Source organism: Fundulus heteroclitus, unplaced genomic scaffold (genome assembly GCF_011125445.2).
Source record: "Fundulus heteroclitus isolate FHET01 unplaced genomic scaffold, MU-UCD_Fhet_4.1 scaffold_37, whole genome shotgun sequence".
In the NCBI taxonomy this organism is placed as follows: domain Eukaryota; kingdom Metazoa; phylum Chordata; class Actinopteri; order Cyprinodontiformes; family Fundulidae; genus Fundulus; species Fundulus heteroclitus.
Window position 1 is genome coordinate 3162244 of NW_023396781.1, and position 20783 is coordinate 3183026.

Consider the following 20783-nt stretch of genomic DNA (forward strand, 5'->3'; position numbering starts at 1 on the left):
GTTCTGCTCTGCCTCTTGCTAGGTGATGGTGGTGCTGAAATACATTTTCCAGTTTGGGTTCTTTCCATGGAACAGTGTTTATGAGATGACCCTAAATGAAGACAAGCCCTTCTTCCCACCACGCATCTTTGGCCTGGAGAAAACTGACAGCTACATCAAATATGACCTCCTTCAGCTGCTGGCTCTGTTCTTCCACAGATCCCTCCTCATGGTCAGTCATGGCTAACAGTAATCACATGTTCATCATAGGTAACCTGATGATGTCCTAGTGGCTGAATGTAGGAACTTTCACCAATTTTAATGACTTACTCTAGGAATTATTTCTCTTCATTCTACTGTCCAAGCTTTGAAATCTGTTCTCTTTTCTCCCTCTATCACATGAGTATGTTTGTATCACCGTTTGCATGTTTTAAACCAAGCTTCCTTCGCTGCCTCAGCAAAAATGAAGCAACCCTAATTTTACACCATAACTGCAGATATAAACTGTTAAAGAAACGGTTTAGTCTGAGTTTAAGCCACTGGACCCAGAATGAGGAATTACTCCTATAGAGACTGAAATGTTGCAAAGTTTCCCCATGCATGCATGCTTGGGCTTTTCTCCAGGTACCTCTGCTACACCCCACAATGCAAAACCATGCATGGTTAGGATATTCCTAATTGGCATTAGGAGTCCGTGTGTGCGTTCTGGTACTTGCAACTGAGCAAGAACATTTTTGCTCATTTTACTAGTAAAGTGAGGACTTTGATGTATAGTGAGGACAGAGAATAGGTCCTAATTTTTTTTCTGGGCTAGGGGTTAGCTTTAGGACTAAGGTGTCAATTAGGTTTCGTTTAGATAGAAACTGGTAAAGGTTTGGTTTAGGACTAGGGTTAGGAAAATGCCATAGAAATGCTTGAAGATGAATGGAAGTCAAGGCATGGTCCTCACTGTGTCATTAAATAAGAGAGTGTGTGTGTGTGTCTGTGTGTGTGTGTGTGTGTGTGTGTGTGTGTGTGTGTGTGTGTGTGTGTGTGTGTGTGCGTGCGTGCGCGTTCGTGTGTGCGTGTGTGTTTGTGTGTGCGCGCGTGTGTGTGTGTCCATGCACAGGTGTGTGTTTCCTGTTATTGACTGGAGAATCTGTCCAGGGTGTGGCCTGCCTCTTGCCTGTTGACTGCGACCCTGCCTTGACTCTCAGTGAGGCAGGGTATTGAAATAGAGGGATTATTAGAGACAGTACAGAGCCACACAGACAGGTGCCAAATGCTAGAGGAGTAGAGGCTGAGGTCTGTCACATTAGGCAAGAGTTGATACCAAAGACATATTGGGAGGCATCACCAAGACTACTGCAGAATGACAGGATTATGGTTGTGTAGGACCTTCAGATCCACCGTGTCTGACCAATCAGACACGGTGATGTTGGATGAAATGGAGAAGGAGGCAGTGGTGATGGATGTAGTGATTTCAAGTGACGGCAGCATGAAGAAGGAGGTATAAGAGAAGCTCCAGAAATAAAACGGGCTGAACGATGAAAATTGAAAGGTTATAGAAATCGCCTCCTCAGTGGTGCCAGTGGTCATCGGGGCAGTCAAGGCAGTGACCCTCAGAAAGGGGAAGTAGCCCTGTTAGATCATGCAAACATAGGAGGTCTCCAGTACAGGAGACGACTAGGAGCTGTTACTGCAGGACTGAATTTTGGGAGTTGTATCAATGTAACTACGGTTTATTACCGCCCTTGAGATGGATCGTATTACAGGCTAAGGTCACAATAATGAGATGCAGGGAGGGTGTGGGCGAGGAGAATGCTGAGTGGTCTCTTGAACTGGAAAAGTATGCAGCTTACCTTTCCAGACTTTCAGCTGTCTAAGACCCTGGGACCTCAGCTTCAGGACTTTTTCCCCCCTTACCACAAATCCTATAAATACCTACTTAGATTAAGTTAAACTAAGCTCTCCACATGTTGCTGGATGTTGAAAGTAGTCTTTCTAGAAAATGCACATGAATATTTGATGCTTTTGTTACATAATAAGGCAGTATTTTGTGTGTGCACAGCAATATGGTCTGTGGGACCATGAGGGCCCCCTGGAGGAGCAATGCACACCAGAAGATGGACATAACATCAGAGCAGCAGAGGAAAACGGGAGCAGGAAGGAGGAAACCCCAGAAGCTGAAGGAAAAGATCAGGTTGTTACCTCATCATCAACACAGAAAAATCTGGACATTGGCCAATTACCATAGCTTTTACATCTTATATTGACATTACCAAATATTACGCAGTTCTTAAAGTTAAACAGTTTCATTTTATAAACTATTGTTTCATGATGTAGGACATTCAAGAACCAGGTACCAGCTCAGAGGCTGCTACCATGGAGTCCCGTGATGCTGCTGAACCCCTGTCTGCTGAGTTGGGGGAAGACCCTGACAAAGAGCCCAGGATCAACAATGTGGATCCTTTAGATGTGATGGAGAGAGACGATAAACGGCTGACAGAGGAAGTTCCAAAGAGAGACAGCAGGATCCGATTCCGCAAAAAGAACAAGAAAGCAAGAAAGCAGGACAGCAAAGGTTTGTAACGTCATGAGTCAGCTGTAAATGTTGGCAACTATAGCATTAACACCGATGGCTACAGTAAACCACATCCCTGGACCTGCTTAGTCAGAACTATTTTGAAGGTCCAAGCTGCTTGAGCAGAACATAACCACCTTCTGCGGTGGTTAAAAATGACTTACCTCTCACCTTAAAGGCTTCTTCTGAGCGCATACTGACTGCAAGCCCGTTAATAAATAGTTGAATTTATGCATGTTTAAAAATAAAAACAACTGACGTTCTTTTGTAGATTGCGAGTTGATCGACCTTCTGGGCATCAAGTACAAAGGTCAAAATAGCTTGCAGTAATTTAGTTCAGTCCTGTGGTTGTGGTTACCCAAAATGGACCTTTGTCAAATCAGCCAACAAAGCTGGCATCCATAGAAAAGGTCTAAACCTTTAATGGAAACAGCTAAAAGACCTTTAAATAAGACTAAAATGCCTTCTCTACTGCTATACGTCTCTTAATCAGTACTTTCACAGCTAACGAGACGTTTTTCTGCCAACAAAACTGGCAGAAAAACAACACAGCATCGAACACAGAACAGAGAGATGCAGGAACATTGTCATTCCATATGTGTCGGAAGTTTATAAACCTAAATTATAAACCTAATAACACTCTCAGAGAAAAACTGGTTCATCCCAAAGACAGAACACCCAAACCACTGCTGAGCAGCATTGTGTATGTGGTCCAATGCAGCGAGGACTACACAGTCTGCTACATTGGAGAAACTAAACAGCAGCTACATAAACACAAGGCACAGCACCAGAGGACCAGCAGCTCTGGGCAAGATTCAGCAGTCCACATGCACCTCAAGAACAGAGGGCACTCTTTTGACAACAATCATGTCCAGATATTGGACAGGGAGAACAGATGGTTTGAAAGAGGGGTGAAAGAAGCCATCTTGGTCAAAAGAGAAAATCTATCACTAAACAGAGGGGGAGGATTGTGTTTCCAACTCCCCAGTGTTCACAGCTTGGTCCTCCAACACAAAGAGATTATATCAGCAGTCTCATCATGTTTCAGGTGACCAAGTACTCCACTCACACCAAGCAATAGCTTCTAACGACCCAGGACAGCGGAGATGGGTTATTGATTTGCATCTGACAGAGAATGCCCCCAAGAGGATGGACCTCCTTGCCTTTAAAAACAGCTGTTCACCAATTGCAGGTTGCTCAAGTGTGAGCCCCCAGAATTGACGAAGACTCCTGGATAGGTGTGGAAACTTTTTCAGAAAGAACTGAACGAAAGTCTGGTTGCCTCCAATATAAGCCTGTTTGCTGTTGTGATGACTCGGATAACTAAGAATGTGCACAGGCATACCTGTTAGACTCCTCATTAAAAACTAGTTTATGTTGGTTTTTACATGTTCAGTTTGCATCTGTGTTTTCTTTTTTTTAAGTATTTTTGTTAGGAAGTAATGCACATTACAACAATAGAGATGTGTATCCATATGTACATCCTTTTCACATAGGGTATCATAGCAAGCAACAATATGTACATATTGGCACCATAAAGGTACTGTGCATTTCGAAGAGTTGAGAACAAGGCATATAGTCAAACTCCCAGGTTGTTTTTGTAAATTAAGTGGTACGAACAGTACACCACGCAACTAAAAGAAAATAAAACGAAATAATAAACATCGTAATAGTAACAACTAAATAACCATAGATCTTAATAAGCTATAATTAAATATAAATAAAGCCCCTCAGAAAACAAAAAAAATAAAAATAAAATCTATTAAAAAATAAATAAATAGAATTAAATAAACAAAAACAAACAAACATCTGTGTTGTCTGTTCTGTTTTCCAATAGAGTCTCTGTCAGAGACTGCAGAGTCTGGTAAGGAACCAGGGGAGGAAAACCAGAAAGGCAAGAGGAGTGAGGCCGCCCTCAGATTAATCGCCGTGGGACACAAGATCCAACAAGTCTTCATAACGGGGTAAGGCACGTGACCTCACGGTGTGATGTCACAATATAGATGCTATTATAATCACTCTGCTTTACTGTAGCTGCCATAAGTTATTCAACACATTCAAAAGAACAGTTCAATAATTTAGTTCAGTTGAGCTCATCTCATATAACGCCAACATGTGTTTTTCTCTGCAGTTTCCAGAGCGTAAAGCAGCCAGCTCAGAGGTTCTTTAGAAGCATAACCAAGGATAAATATCGGGCTTCCACAGATGTCTACGCACTGATGTTCCTTACTGACGTCATTGACTTTGTTATCATCATCTTTGGCTTTTGGGCCTTTGGGGTAAGAAATGAATAGTTGCATGTTTGGCATTAATCAGCGTTATAAGCCAGAAGGGAGCTTCTGATGCTGGAAGAAACAACGCTTTAAGTAAATGATTCTCAAACATCACCATCCTGCACATCTGATATGGCAGCCCACACTTTAACTCGGTTTGATCACCAGCTAAGCCAGACTGCTGCGGATGTGTTGTACATGTCCACAAATGTCCTCTGGAATAGCATCACTGTTCTGAGGAATCTGAGTAACGCATCCTTTCCTGTCGCTGAAGCAGACTGTGGGTTTCACGTTCTTCATCGGACTAATCTGCATAATGTACAAAGTCATATTTAATAAATTAGAATCTGCATTGAAGCTCGGTGGTCAGGTCAGACAATGACAACCTTTAAGCTGGTAATAAACATGCGCTTGATAAAGTGCTAACATTTTCGGATTTATTGGTGTGGTGTAAATAGTCTAATGTTAAAGGTTGTGTTTTTATTAGCAGTAAGGGCAAAACCACCCTGATTAGCGGAAATAAAGGCTTGGAAACATCAGCCTGTGTCTAGTTATCATGTAGATACAGTACATAACAGGTACCTTTGTGTACCCATTTAGTGCCATTAAGGTACCCTGTAGAGTCATGTTATAATTACACAATCTTCCCATTATGTGTTGGAACAATGTCACATTAAATGAGTCTTAATAGGAAACCCAAAGCAAGGTTTTCATTCTGTAAATAATGTTGATTCACTGTCACATAGTCCCTTTGGTACTACATGCTTTATAATATTTAAATGGTGGAGTTTTGAGCGGTCAATTCATGCTTACTTTAGCATTAAAAGAACAGCACCAGACAAGTTAAACTACATAGATATAATGGTAAACATGTTTCTTGATATTTTTCTTTTGAACAATCACGCTTTCTTATAGTTAAATGATGATGATCAGAAGTTCTGGCTTCTTCAAAGTCTTCCAAAGTATCTATTTGAGAAAAGCAACTTTTTCACTCATGTTCTGTCCACTTCTTGGACACGACCTCTTTCTGAACAATCTTTAATGTTCCATCCAGCCATCTTGGTGTCTCCCAGGTCTCCAGAGACCATTTGATAAGATGGCTGAGGCTTGTTGCTTTAGTTATGATCCATCTCTCATGGCCATATGAGAGGGTGAGAACGTAGGCCAAACACCAAATGGAGACCTTTGCTTTTTGGCTCATCTCTTTGTTTATTATAACAGACCAGAGGGGAACCAGAGGAACATTACTGCAGACAAAGCCCCAGTCAGTGTCTCCATCTCCTGCTCCAACGGGACATAGCTTTTAAATAAGACACCAATATACTGCAACTCCTCTGGTTGAGGCAGAGACTGATCCCTGACCCGGAGTCAGCAGTCCACCTTTTCCTGGTTTTCAACCTTGGACTCTGAGGGGCAAAGTCTCATCCTAGTTTCACACTGGGCTGTGAACCGCTTGAGTAGAGGTGATTCTTTTAGCCATAAACAACATGGGTATTATTAAACCGCCTATAAATCATTGGGATGAAACACTGTTTTAAACCTAATCAGTGATTTTAGAAAAGAAGAAATTGATAATTGGGTCTTTAGGTATTTTAACCTTGGTGTCTCACCAGAACCTGCTTGACTCCCATCCCACCAATAAAACAATGTCACAGACAGAAGATTCTGTCTGAGAACGTTGCTAGATAGTCAACAATCAGCTGAACGGTGCATCTCCCAGGTCCAGCTGGATCTTCCCTGTTTTTTAAAGGACTGCTCACCTGCTGCAGGTGTTAATGCGTGGCTTTCCTAGTTTATTCTCCACTGTCTGTCTGCTTATGGTTTAAGCAGAGACTGTACAGAAGAGCCAGGAGTTAGGCTGAAAATGTCTGTCAGAGATGCATGGCTAAAGGAACTAGCTTCCAAAAGTGTGACCCGGTTTGTGAGAAGGTGTTTAGAGACCCCATTTTCTCCGCTAACCCAAAGCTTCAGGAGCTGTATAGCCATGTAGTACCAGTAGAATAACATTTAGAAAGGGATTTGAATACATGATGCAATTTCAATCAGATGATTGCATTAACTCCTCAGAGGCCTCCTCAGTACCAGTTTATTCAAGACAGGCGTGTGGAGGCAGGGAGACACCTAAAACGGGCAGGACAGTGGGTCCTCAGGACCAGAATTGAAAACCACTGCTTGAAGGTGACCTTCATGAGGTGTTTATTGGGACTTGAACTCACCCTTTCTCATCTTCAGAAGCACAGTGCTGCAGCCGATATAGCCTCCACGCTGTCAGAGGACCAGGTACCTGAGGCCTTCCTGGTGATGTTGCTCATCCAGTTCAGTACCATGATCATTGACCGAGCTCTGTATCTGCGCAAGGCGGTTTTGGGGAAACTCATCTTTCAGGTTAGTTTCATTTATTCTAAGCTTAAGTATTCATACATCTCCCTACGGGGCTTTTAGAAAGTTTACCTTCAGCCTGGTTATATGTTGAGGAGTCAGTCAGTTAAAGAGCATTTCGTAAAGCTGTGCTGACTTCCTGCTTCCACTGATGTCATCCTTTTCTTTCAGGTGATCCTTGTTTTGGGAATTCATCTGTGGATGTTCTTCATCCTGCCTGCTGTCACTGAAAGGTGATGTCAAAAGAAATCACTGTGTGCCATTAAAAATCTGTTTCATGCAAATGATGTGCAATTGGTGCAAACAGAAATCTACTTGAACCTCTAAGGTTCTAGTTGAATTTTTAAACACATGCTTGGTGTCTAAGATCCAGTTCTGCTGGAAAGTCAGCTGACCATCCACATTTTCTCTGATGTGTCACAACCCTCATACTACAGTCGTGCTCTAAGGATTCGGTGGTAGCACTAACTTTAGTGTTTTTTTGGTATTTTTAGATTCTGTCGCATGTTTCTCCTTTAAACCCAAGGAGCAATTCCAACATCTGACAGATTTATTACAAAATACATCCAGTTTACGTGGAGTCCGTAGTTCCAGAGTTGAGACGCCTTCTTCCTAAACAGTAAAACCTGCTGCTTATGAAGCCCTGTACCAATGCTGGATGAGCCATTCTTCTCTTCTTGGAGTTGGTCCCAACTTGTTGGCTTCTGTTTCTCTGCCTGCTTTCTGGGGACGGACCACAACTGCTCAGTGGGGCTCTGATCTGGGGAGTTTCCTGACCACAGAGTCAAAATGTCATTGTTCTGATCTTTGAGACACTTCATCAATCCTGCCTTGTGCCGTGGTTCTCCATCATGCGCTGTTTTACCCCAACCCGTCACAATATTAGACTAAACAATTTCAGCTGGACTATTGACAGTTTCAGTTTGTGCTGATGATTAGGCTGTACTGACGTGAAGTAACCATGGCAACGCTATAGTTTTTCTTTTCAAGCAAGCTCTTTGAACTTATTTTTTATTATTGTTTCCCAAGTGACAGTTTCATCAATATTTACTTATCAAAGCAATATTTTACAACACTAAAATAAATGAAATACTTTGATACGATTAAATACTTTAAGTGGATATTGTGAGATGATGAATAAAGGAGGACCAGGCAGAAAAAGATGGATTTGAGATGTGTTCAATGGACATGTAATCGATGATTGATGGATATTTTGACCTTTATTTCTGGAATCAGTACAGTGCACCTGATTACTCTGTGCAGTTATCTAATATGCAATGTGAAATGTCACCACACAAACTGAAGTTTGCAGAACTACCAGAACCTTTGACCCAAAAACCGTGGCAAACAATCTCGTATCGCCAATCAATGCGTCACCTGGATTTCTAACTCAGTATGATAAACATCTTTTCTGTTTCTCCATCTTTTTAAGGAAGTTCAACCAGAACTTTGTGGCCCAGCTGTGGTACTTTGTCAAGTGTATTTATTTTGGCCTGTCGGCCTATCAGATCCGCTGTGGTTACCCCACTCGTATCCTCGGCAACTTCCTCACCAAGAAGTACAACCACCTCAACCTGTTTCTCTTCCAAGGGTACGGACACAAAACAACAATAGCTGTCTCTGCTTTACACGTGACTTTATGGGTTCATGTAGCTGTTTTGTGAGAACGTGCTAAATAATTCTGTTCAAGTGCAAGATCCACTTTAAAGGTCATGTCTCCCTCTCTAGGTTCCGCCTTGTGCCATTCTTGGTGGAGCTGCGTGCGGTGATGGACTGGGTTTGGACCGACACAACTCTGTCCCTGTCAGACTGGATGTGTGTTGAGGACATTTATGCCAACATCTTTATCATAAAATGCAGCCGGGAAACAGAAAAGGTATAAAGTAAATGCAACTAATGACTTGAACTCAGCAAATATCAAAGCAGGTTGGGATTTTACTAAGAAATGGTTCCCAAAAACAACTGAACGACTCCCAAGATAGAGTGGATTTCATGATAAATAAGAAAGGATGGCTTCACCTTCTTTTCAGACATGACCTGTAATAGTGAATGAATATCTGCATGAATATCTGTGTGTATGAACATCTGCTTAGATGCCTGAAGGAACGTATTCCAGGAACACAGGTAGTTTTCTGGGGCAGGTTCTCTGCCTCCATCATTTCCACTGCAGGAACCAGGACCAAATCAGAGCCGCAGATAGAAACCTGCCAGAGAAAACTACCCTGGTTCATTAAAGGTCCTTGCATTGGAAGCACACCTTTAGAAAGGAAAGCAGACAAATGGCTGCTGTCCGGCCCGCTGAAGCCTGAGAGCACATTGTGCTCATACTACGCGCTTCCTGAACAGGTTGAATGTGATTGGCTTATGAGTAAGTCACCCTACGTGGAGTACTTTCCAGTGATTGGCTTATACAAGGGAGGCTTCTGATTGGTTGCAAACCATTCTCTGTTTAAAAAAATGTACGCGTGAATCAGTGCACGGCAAAGGAGTCTCAAAAATGCACACACAAATGCAGTGAAGTTTAAAGACCAGAGCTGTGCATGTGTGGATCTTGTCCTGTGTGTTCGTGGACTTTTTTGTGCATTTGTGGATTTCTTTGTGCTTGCATGAATCGGGCTGTGCTTGCATGAATCAGGCTGTTCATGCGTGGATCTTGTCCTGTGTGTTCGTGGACTTTTTTGTGCATTTGTGGATTTCTTTGTGCTTGCATGAATCGGGCTGTGCTTGCATGAATCGGGCTGTTCATGCATGGATCTTGTCCTGTGCATGTATGAATCACATTTGTGCATTTGTGAATATCAAGACCGATCTGGCTCCATATGAGGCTGCCATCTCTGAAACATTCAGGTTGTTTTCATCAACCAGCTCACAGTCACAGCGGCATTACCAGCAGAATCTGGGGATCACTGGCCCTGGTCAGTTGTTTGCACTGACCAACACACTTCCTGAGAAGTTTGAAGCGTGGAAGGAGTCTTTAGGGTCTGATAGGATTTGTATCCGACTCCAAAAAGTCCAATATCGTTACTTTGTGAATGATATGACTTACTGTGTTGTTGCATGAATGATCACAGGGCACGCAGAGTTGGTTGAACACAAAACAGGTGCATTATGGTCATAAAGATGCATTCATTTATATTGTCTTTGCTGTGTTTTTCAGAAATACCCTCAGCCTAAGGGGCAAAAGAAGAAGAAGATTGTGAAATATGGCATGGGTGGACTTATCATTTTCTTCCTAATCTGCATCATCTGGTTTCCCCTTCTCTTCATTTCATTGGTCAGATCAGTGGTGGGCGTGGTTAACCACCCCATTGATGTCACAGTCACTTTCAAACTGGGAGGTTACGAGGTAATTTCCTATTTTTTGTATAAAACTTAAAGTTATGATGTTGTACAGCAGAGGTGCTGGGTGTGTGCCACATTAAGAGGACGCACAGGAAATGCAGTGATCTTTTAGGGTGAAACTAAACGCAGCTTCAATCGAAGTTTACATAAAATAAGGTTGTTCACAAAATATGAAACTTTGGAAATGAAACTATAAAAAGGTTGATATGTGAACAGGATGTTGGATTGGTTGTCATAGTCTTGTTAATGTGCAGTTCTGGGGAGGTGCTTGGATGCATTCACCGTTGGCATAAATGTTATTCATCTGGGCCTTTATTCATGAACAATTTTCAACTGGGCTTATCGTTACCATGTAGCTAGAACCCGTTAAAACTACAAGTGTGGTTGTGTTTGTTACTTGCTCACCTCGATCAGTAGCAATCATCAGTATATTTAAAAATGTGATATTATACTGCAGTTTATTGCTACAATGGTAATACTGAAATAACTACTACAGTGGAGTGACTTATGGGCACATTTGATTTCTAAGCATTTGTCTTAATGGGGCTTAGTTTGAGGTGAGGTAAAAACCTACAATCTTTTCCATGAATCTCTCCCAGGAATTTTTAAATGCTTTTGATTGTTATTGTGATAAATACCCCAAAATATGACATTTTATGTCCATGTTGCCCCCACCTGTTATCTAACTTTATAAAAGCAAGGCTTTGTTTTTTCTCCGACCCACCATGGCATACAGTCTCATTCAAAAGGTTTTGGTGAATCTATATGGTTGAGTGCCGACGAACAGCAGCCCCTTTCAAAAGGCTTTATTAACGCTCATTGGTGGTTCAGATATCCTGCAGTTGTTAGTTTGTCTTTGCAAGCAGAAAAATAGTTGTTTGATAGCACTGGTTTAATTTTCATTTAACTCTCAGGACAATGGGGGCTCCACGGAACTCAAAGATCCCAGAAGGATAATTGTAGATTTAAAAAAGTTGGAAAAGTCTTTTTATGTAATGCACTAAGTAGTGGACCTGATAATTCAGCCAGACCACAGGAGTAGAATTACAGATTTTATTGACGTAACGGCAGGAAACAGGTGAACACAGGAAATAAAAGCCACTAACCGTCTCAGAAGCCAGGAAGCTGCTCTGGATCCAAGAGGCAAGCACTGTCAGAGGGTTCTGTTTTAAACGGCTTGTAACCAGGGCGGAAGCAAAAGGGTTACAGATACAGGCAAGGGTCAGAACCACAAGCAGATCAGGCAGAGGTTTCCAAAGGGAGAGACAGGAGGCTTGGTCAGGGGTCAGCGAGTTACCACAGGCTAACTGGAGAATCCAAAAAGGGCAAGGCAAACAGGGAAAATCCAAAGACTCAAGGCAAGGTCATAAACAGGCAGGCAGACAAGGACCGGTGGATGGTATACTCACATGGTGGGTGTCTAGAATCTGGCACCTAACTGCAGAGAGAGCCAGGTGCTCAAACTACCACAGATTAGTGGAGACAGGTATAGCTGCTCAAAACTAACAAGGCAGGCAGAGCAGACAGGAATAGAGCAGGACTGATCAAAACCGAGAGACTAGTAACATTACATTTTAGAGCCCTCTCTAACTGTAGATTCCAAGTTCATCAGTTCAAACAAGTGCTCTTCAGGTGTGTCTTCACTTTGCTTGGTCTAGAAGCAGAGCCAGAGAGGTTAAGAAACACGGCAGGAACCAACAAGACTAAAGCCGACCATGAAGTGCAGACTGTCAGTGAAGCAAGTTTTGGATCACATGGACTCAGAGGAAGCAAGAAGCCTCTGGTCCAAATTGTAAACCTCCAGCTCGACTTCATTTGCAGTTTCCCACACAGAAAAGAAGACAATAATTTCCAAAAAAAGCTTTTTGCCAGACAGGTCAAAGGTTATGCTGCTTGGCCGAAATGAGAAGCAGGTTTGGAGAAGTAATGAAGATGCTTTCAAGCCAAACAACACTGTCCCAACATGTACATGCATGGCGGTGGCACTATTATGCAGTGTATGTGCATCTCACCAGTACCACTGGCAGTGAAAGCAGAGTGGATGGAATAATTAAGAAAGTGGATTACCTCCAAATTCTTCAACTTCACCTCCAGAACTGAGCACAGTTTGGTTTCCCAACAGAACAACCCAGAAACAAAATGAAGGACTGGAACGATTAAACTTCTGGAGGCCTGATCTTAACCATACTGACATGGCTAATAGCCCAATACACTACACAGCCCATGCTGTTTTAAAAATCATTACAGGTGGATGCTGTATTATTATTCAAGCCATGGAGAAATAATAATTTAAATAAATCATTACCAGAGTAGACCCAAATGAAATGGCTTTAACAGCCGTGATGAGTGTATAGAAACCTCTGACCATAACTACTTAGAGTGGCACTATATGAATTCATGCATTTACCCATGATGCTCCACGTTGTTGCTTGTGTTCCAGCCCCTGTTCACCATGAGTGTGCAGCAGCAGTCAATAAAACCCTTCACAGCTGCTGAGTACGACCAGCTCACCAAAACATTTGGAGACAACGCAGTATGTACCAACTCCTCTCAGCCACAGCTTCTAGTCTCTGTTCCCCAGACACATCCAAGGATCTTTTCAATCTCACCATCTCTACGCCTCACTGAGTGTAAGGCGTTGAGATGCTCCCAGGTCTCTGGAATCTGTAACGTTGAGTTTCGTGTGTCCTTGCAACCAGGTAGCCATGCAGTTCATCACTCTGTACAGCTATGAGGACATTGTGACGGCCATGATTGAGGGTAGCTCAGGATCCGTGTGGAGGATCAGCCCCCCCAGCAGGCAGGAGGTCGTTAAAGAGCTTCTTGGAAGTTCTGTGGATCTGACCCTGCGTCTGGCCTGGACGTTCCAGAGGTAAGACCTGTCCAGAGTTCTTCCCCAAGTTTAGCCGTGTTGTTTTGATGGCCGTTTCTTAGCTTACTGTCTTATTGATGTTTCTTAGCAACAACATCAGTACACATGAACCCATGTGTAAATCCTGGCCCCTCTCTGTGAATGTGTGTGTTCTCTAACAGGGACCTGGGTAAAGGTGGAACAGTTGAACACACGATTGGCAAACATTCGATAGACCTGGAACCTGGAAACCCCGTCAGAGCAGAACTGGCATCTTTACTGATTGGTAATCGGACTGAGCCTGTGTAAGTTTACTCATGGAAGCAAAGTTCAGGATGTGTGAATATAGACAGGAAATGGGTAACATTTTCACAGCTGACGTTCCATCATTCAGTCCTAACAGATCCTTGATTTTCCCGACAGGCTTGTTCCTAATATGTTCCCTAACTACATGCGTGCCCCTAATGGAGCTGAGGCCAAACCAGTCAGCCAGCTATATAGAGGTCAGAGTTCAGTCGGTTACTTCCCTGTTCAGTTCCATTGTCATTGCTGGTGTTGATATGCTGTAGATGCTGCTGTTCAGCTAGTTAATGATGTTTTTTCAGCTGAGGTTTCTTTCACGTGTTGTCAAGCTGTAACTAAGCGCTTTGTGGGATGTTATGTTGTAGACCAGCAGAAAATAGCACAGAACTGTGTCTAACTGGGCTTGTTGGCTTGCAGATGATTACCAGGATATCACTCTGTCCCTGATGAGTCACCGGTCTTCGAACAGCTCTGGGAACCAGGAGTGGTGGGACATTGCCATTTCAAAATGTGAGCCCTCGTCATGTAGTGTGCTCCCCATGGTCATATTCAATGACAAAGTCAGCCCACCAAGCCTGGGCTTCCTGGCAGGATATGGGTAAGAGACACATCGGTTACACAAACATATCAATGGTACTGGAACTCTCCTAAGGAGTCCCAGTCCTGTTAAAATACCATGTTTGGATTATGGAAACCAGTGAGACTTTTATAAATCATTCCACATAATGTGACATTTATCCTGTAAAATCCCACTAAAACTTATTTAATACTGGGCAGAAAATAAGAAAAAGGTGCAGGAACCTGGCCATCCTCGAACTAAACTGTTGAAGAGGCTTTGGATTCAGTTTCAGTCTTTGTGAGTTTGCTGTAGTGATTCTGATTAAACTGTGGGGAACTTCAGTGGTCTTGCTTGGATTCTCCGGACAGTTACTCCTTATAGCTAAAGCTGCAGACTGCAGACAGGATCAGAGGATCTCATTGGACTGTAAGGTATCAGACAGGAGAAGGGTAGAAGAAGATCCCCAGCACTTACACACGGGCAGTCATACCAGGGGGTGGTATGACGGCCTTTTCAGAGCCACTGTGGGGGCTACGACAAAAAAACAGAGGCTGTAGAGAGAGTGAAGTGTGACACAGAGAGGGGGAGGAGCTGGTCTTCTAATGGCTTTCTGCTCCATCTGTACACTCACTTTCAGCCCAATATGGGACCATTTTCAGACATCAGTTGTCTTATTTTGCTAATCAACTAATCTGAACTAAACTGCACTATGAAGGTAATTCAACAGTAGAAAGAAATCATTGTGTCAACATGTAGGCTAGAGTTGAGCTAGGCGTTTATTTCAAACAGCATCTGAAAGCATTTGGGCACGAGCGGTTTTTATGCCATCAGTCATCAGTCTGGTCAATCATTCTTCAGGGCAGCATAAACACACAGGTCTCAGTTGTTTCTAAACTAATGAGTTATAAATAGCGTTACGTTAGAGTTGAAAGAGAACGTGTTGGTGGAGCAAGTGGTCAGAAGGAAGGTGCTCTATTTCTCTCTTCCTGATAGGAAATGTTTTTTCCTAACCTGTCCTCCTCATCCTCCCAGGATTATGGGTCTGTATGTGTCCGTGGTCCTGGTCATTGGGAAGTTTGTGCGTGGCTTCTTCAGTGAGATTTCCCACTCCATCATGTTTGAAGAGCTGCCCTGTGTGGACCGCATCCTGAAGCTCTGCACTGACATCTTCCTGGTTAGTGTGGACCAACACTTTCAGTAGAAACCAAAAGTTTAAGCAAACTCTTTAAAAAGACACACGGCCTCACCGTCTGACATTAAATCCGATTAAACTTTTCTGGTGTTGGGTCAGGGTTACCAAACATACCTCTTTCCCCTGAATACCACCGTCAGCATGTGAATATGGTGTGAAGCGCTTTGGGATTGTCAGACTTGATAAAGTGCTATAGAGGCCATTTACCATTTAGTATCTAAAAAATTTATAATTTACTCAATAATTTACATAGCTGGGATAACCCAGATGATGATGATGATGATGTGCCTTTGGAAGCTTCTGTCAAAAAAACAGAAGCTTAATAAAAGCAGTCCTGGCAGCTTAAGTATAATTAACTTTAATGTTGGTTAATTTACAACTTTTGGCAACTACACAAACACTCTGTTTTATTGTCCCGTGATGGCACACAAAGAAGCAATCTGCCAAAATATCAGGAACAGAATTGTGGATGTCCACAGGTTTGGTTCAACCTTAGGTCCACTTTGCTGATGGCTGAAGGTGCCACACCTGTTTGCCTGCAGAAAAGTAATGTCCAGCCATCATACCTGGGAAGGAGGCGGGTTCTTCTCCCATGGATGAACAAGTTTTAGTGTGAAATGTGACTCAACCCTAAATCAAAAGCTAAAGACCTGTAATGGTGCTGCTGAAGCCGCTTGTCCCTGAGAATGAGCTGTGGGGGGTTATCTCTGGGCAGAGGTATGTCTGGGTTTCTTGGTTCTGTCACGCCTATGACCTGATCTTGGAAAAGCAGAAGATGGTGGATGAATTGATTATTTTTTATTGTTTCTAATTGGAAATGAAACAGACATCTCTCAAAATATAAAACACTGTATAAGATATATCAGTGTTTCTATTTGCTTAAAATAGCATGTTGGGACTGATTCCTCCCCTTCTGGTAACACCTGAGCAGCATTTTGTATGTTTCCTCTGATAGTTTGAAGATTTCTATTTGCTGATGAGCTCCAGGCCTTTGAGGTTGGAGGGCCTGTTTGCCATCACCCTAATCTGTAGCTCCCTCCACACATGCTCAGTCAGATTCAAGTCGGGACTCTGGCTTGGCATTTAGGAGCCTGTTGGGTTTAGGTATAAACCTGTCAAAAAGGTGAAGAAATATGGGTGTCACTGTATATAAAATTCTCACATAGAAAAAAAATATATATATATTCTGATATTTGGCAGATACAGATCATTTTGGTGATCCCAACTGATCTAAAACAGGAAACATTTAGTCTGGTTTAATGTAAGAGGAGCAAATAATTGCTTTCTGGACGTTTCCTGAGACATCTGTTGGTCCAAATAACCAATGTCTCTGTGTTTGAAGGTCCGGGAAACAGGAGAACTGGAACTGGAAGAGGAGCTCTACTCCAAACTGATCTTCCTCTATCGCTCTCCAGAGACTATGATCAAATGGACTCGGGACATCCACATACGAGGGCAGAACTGACACCGATTGTCTGTTTACTTGATGTGAAGCCCAGTGAAGAGACGCCCAGTGGACAACACATGACGGGCGTCTCATGGACGTATAGCCACAGAGACACTGTGCAGCAGACGTGGCTCAGCGGACACGCAATGTGAAACATCTCCTCATGCTGGACTCCTTGTGCTGTTGTGTTTTTGCTGCTGCTGCCTGACCTCTCTGATCAAACCAACCTCGACACACACTGTAGGAATAAGGTAGCACCCTTTGGGGGTGTCCTGGGAAGCAGCTGGATGTCCGCTGCATATCTGGAGCTTTAAACTAAAGAACCACCGCAGGCAGGGGGACTGTACATGGGGCTTGAGCCAGCTGCTGTCCACAGCCGTTTCCCTTTCCCTTCCCAGAATGCTTAGAGGTCACTAGAAAACATGGTTTTAGTCTTACGGTGATTTGTCTACAGAGAGGGCAAACAAAAGACACAATGCACGCACTATTGCTTTTTTTAAGAAACAGGAATGTTCCCTTTTTAAAAAGATGAAAATCTGAGGTCTCAGTAAACTGTCTGCAATATGCTTGGATGAAAATGCCAGAGCAAAACCTCCCCACTGCACTGTTTTCAGCTCTGCCTTTACACCTGGGTTTGTTAGGGACGCCTTTAAAGCCTGCAGCTGGTTTCTCCTCTTAGACTACCGAGTTGCTCAGAGTAAGTACCTAAAGGAAAAGTAAGGCAGTGTGAAAATCTATATAAAATGACTTAACTTGAACCAACTTAATAATTTAGCTGTCTACACCATCTTTGTCTCTGCAGTCAGAACCTCAAAAAAGGTACTCAGCACTAGGGCTGGACGATATAGAATAAAAGCATATCGATAAAATAGAAATCATATTGATCGATATCGATAATTATCAAAAAAATCAAAATATACATTTTAAGTGCAGCCCTGGCCATTTTATGCTGTTGCTTAATGTCCTGTTTTTAAATAAATGGATTCAAACACAACCCTTTATTCAAACAACTTTTTACGAAAACTGTAAGTGTTAAAAGAGAAAAAAAGAACACGTACTCTCTGAAGGCTGATGGCGCTTTCCTGGGTTTGTGATTGGTTGGAAGGATGCAATGACTGTAGTAATAACCTACATGACAGGCTAGAATGCACTGTTCTTTTATTGAACTTTTTATTGACGCCTGTTTTTTATATTGAACCATACGTCTATCGATCGATATATATCGTTATTGAATTATTGTCCAGCCCTACTCAGCACTGAGTATTGCCATAGATGAGGAAGGACTGGATGATGTTGGGGGTGGTGTTTCTAATTGCCTTCTCGGGTCCACCATTCACCTTGTGGATCAGTCTCCAGCCATGCTCACTAGCAGCAGCTAGTCCTCTGATGCTAGCTAAATATTTCAGTGGTCTGACTCTTGGCCCAAAGGATCTGTTCATTCATTTGAATTGGACAACCTCCCAGAACAACATCATTTAGCTCCTGTGAGTTTCCCCACTTGACCTTTTACGTTTCTATAAAGAAGACAGACGTTTCAGTATCCCTGCATGAATGCAGGAGGTCCATTTTATTCTGTCGGCTCAGCAAGGCCAGGACTAGAGTATTGAGACGAGACTGGAATTTGCCATTAAATCAAACCCAACTTGTATCCAGAACTCCTAACACCAACCTGTCTCACATACCAGTCCTTTTTTTGAAGACACAGTAAGACATGAGGACATACCTATAATATACTTTCCATCTGATGAATATAACCCTTACTGACATGTCCTACGTTGTCCTCATGTCATGCACTGAATGGTTCTAGAAACAACATATGCTGCAAATATTTTGGGACCTGAACATTTTACTTCCTATCTGCCTTTTTAACAGTTCTCCTGGCTTTGTCAAAGGACTTTGTGTGGACTTTGGCTGCTTTGTCTCCTTCTGCTATCTGGTCCATTTAAGAAGATGTAAGGTAGAAATCACTTAACCCTGACCTAAAAAATCTTACTTCTAAACTTAAAGGACGAGCTGGTGTACGTACACAGAGCAAATGATTTAGCAAGGACCTTTAGACACTGTTACTAGTGGTCTGTCACAAAGAGATCATTCTTCCATGTGATTTAGTTGTCCATCCATCCATCCATCTATCCATCCATTTTCTTACATGCTTATCCCTCATGGGGTCGTGAGGGGTGCTGGTGCCTATCTCCAGCTGTCAATGGGTGAGAGGTGCACCCTGGACAGGTCACCAGTCTGTCGCAGGTGATTTACTTAAATCTATTTAAACAAAAAAATTCATCAGTCTGATAGACAGAAACTAGGATTTTGGCATCTATCAGTTTGAGAAAATGCCAAAGTTAAAATCTAAGTGAAAAAGCAGCCAGGGTCCAAAGACCCCTTTTAAATGAGCTTTGATAAACTTGAACTTTGGCTCAAGGAGGTTTTTTAGAAAAGAAAAGCTTGGGCTCAACAGAAGATACTTTAAACATAGATGCTTCTAGACTCTTTCAAAATTCTCTTAACATGAATAAAATGTCAGAAAATGTCAGACATTTATCTAAGTGTCTCAAAATGTGATCAATCTAAAGATGACTGGACCAACGGACCTCGGCCCAGCATCTCCAAGGAAGGTTTTCCCCAAAACATGAGCTCAGTACCAGCTGTCTACAACAGCACTGCAGACCACAGAGATGCAATTAATGGAGGGCAAAATGACCCATGAAGATTATTTCACATGTATGAGTGATGGATGGTCCTGCGATAGACAGGCGACCTGTCCAGGATGGACCCCGCCTCTCACCCATTGACTGCTGGAAATAGGCACCAGCACCCCTCATGACCCCACTACACCACTAGCAGGGATAGACGTGTTAGAAAATGGATGCATGGAGTGATAGATGGGATTACCGTGTTGAGTCAAAGAGACTGATTTTAAAGATGTGGCCACAGAACTAAATCTGAACTCCTTCCCTTCCTTCATCTGTTCTAACACAGGGCCACTTTAGACCCAAGTCTGGAGTTCCTTAGCTGACTTCAGACAAACATTAGGGATTATCTCTTATCCCAATTCCCAGAGCTAGATCGATGGGTCTCCCAGTTTTTCGCTAGAAGGTAATGTGTGACGATGGAGTGTCTTGAACACTATGTTAACACTAGCACCATTAGCTGATACCAAGTAGACAGTTTGGTGCTCCGCCATTAGAACAGTCAGTAGCTCCAGAGTCCTAAGGGCTCCATCATGCACAGCAGAGATCTTCTTCAACAAAGACAGTGAGGAAAATGCCCATTTCAATATTCAAAAACATCAGAACGAGCAAAGGTCACACTGTTGTACCCAGACCGAGCTAACATGCCGACTGAATATGTGCAATGAGCCATGTGAAAACAGGCCACCCAAATCTTCCTGAACCAAGCCATGGAAGTTTAAATGGCAAGTATACATTTATTTTTCTCATTTTACAATGAAAAGGGGGAAAAAAACGAATCATCCTCTCTAGTATTCCCACTACATATTCCCACAATATGTACAAAGATCTTGACTGGTTTTAGTTTCCTTTTTATTAGTTTGGCCAGATCAAAGACAAATTACCAAAGGTGATACAGATGCTGACCTCTTGCTGTGAAGCAAGGATTCGGCTTACTGCCTTTTCCTGGTTTTTGGTTTCCATGAACAATGCCGCAAAAGGTGAAACTTCAGATGAACTGTAAACCTGAAACGCTGCATCTCTCACAGAAAGGTCTTCTTAAACAGCGGCAAATACCAAGTGAACATTCACTGAGCTGCTGGATGGGTTGACTAATGGGTTGCACTTTGAATTTTCTTTTATTTCTAGTGAAAGAAGCATCCATTGTGACTGTATATAATAAATATTTCTAGTGTATCAGAGTGTTCTGGTATATGTTGAATATT

At 42.6% G+C, this 20783-nt stretch overlaps 1 protein-coding gene across 1 annotated transcript in view; it reads left to right on the forward strand.

Moving 5' to 3' along the window:
• Nucleotides 1–17792, forward strand: part of piezo1 (piezo-type mechanosensitive ion channel component 1) — a 97377-nt gene extending 79585 nt beyond the window's left edge. The window contains exons 38-54 of the mRNA XM_036130651.1: nt 23–211; nt 2030–2161; nt 2305–2542; nt 4380–4506; nt 4674–4821; nt 7048–7200; nt 7366–7427; nt 8627–8785; nt 8923–9070; nt 10352–10540; nt 12977–13069; nt 13236–13408; nt 13570–13692; nt 13811–13890; nt 14108–14288; nt 15282–15423; nt 16784–17792. Of these exons, the coding sequence (XP_035986544.1) occupies nt 23–211; nt 2030–2161; nt 2305–2542; nt 4380–4506; nt 4674–4821; nt 7048–7200; nt 7366–7427; nt 8627–8785; nt 8923–9070; nt 10352–10540; nt 12977–13069; nt 13236–13408; nt 13570–13692; nt 13811–13890; nt 14108–14288; nt 15282–15423; nt 16784–16906 (2460 nt within the window). The 3' untranslated portion in view covers nt 16907–17792. The remainder of the gene's footprint in view (nt 1–22; nt 212–2029; nt 2162–2304; nt 2543–4379; nt 4507–4673; nt 4822–7047; nt 7201–7365; nt 7428–8626; nt 8786–8922; nt 9071–10351; nt 10541–12976; nt 13070–13235; nt 13409–13569; nt 13693–13810; nt 13891–14107; nt 14289–15281; nt 15424–16783) is intronic.
• The last annotated feature ends 2991 nt before the right edge of the window (nt 17793–20783 follow it).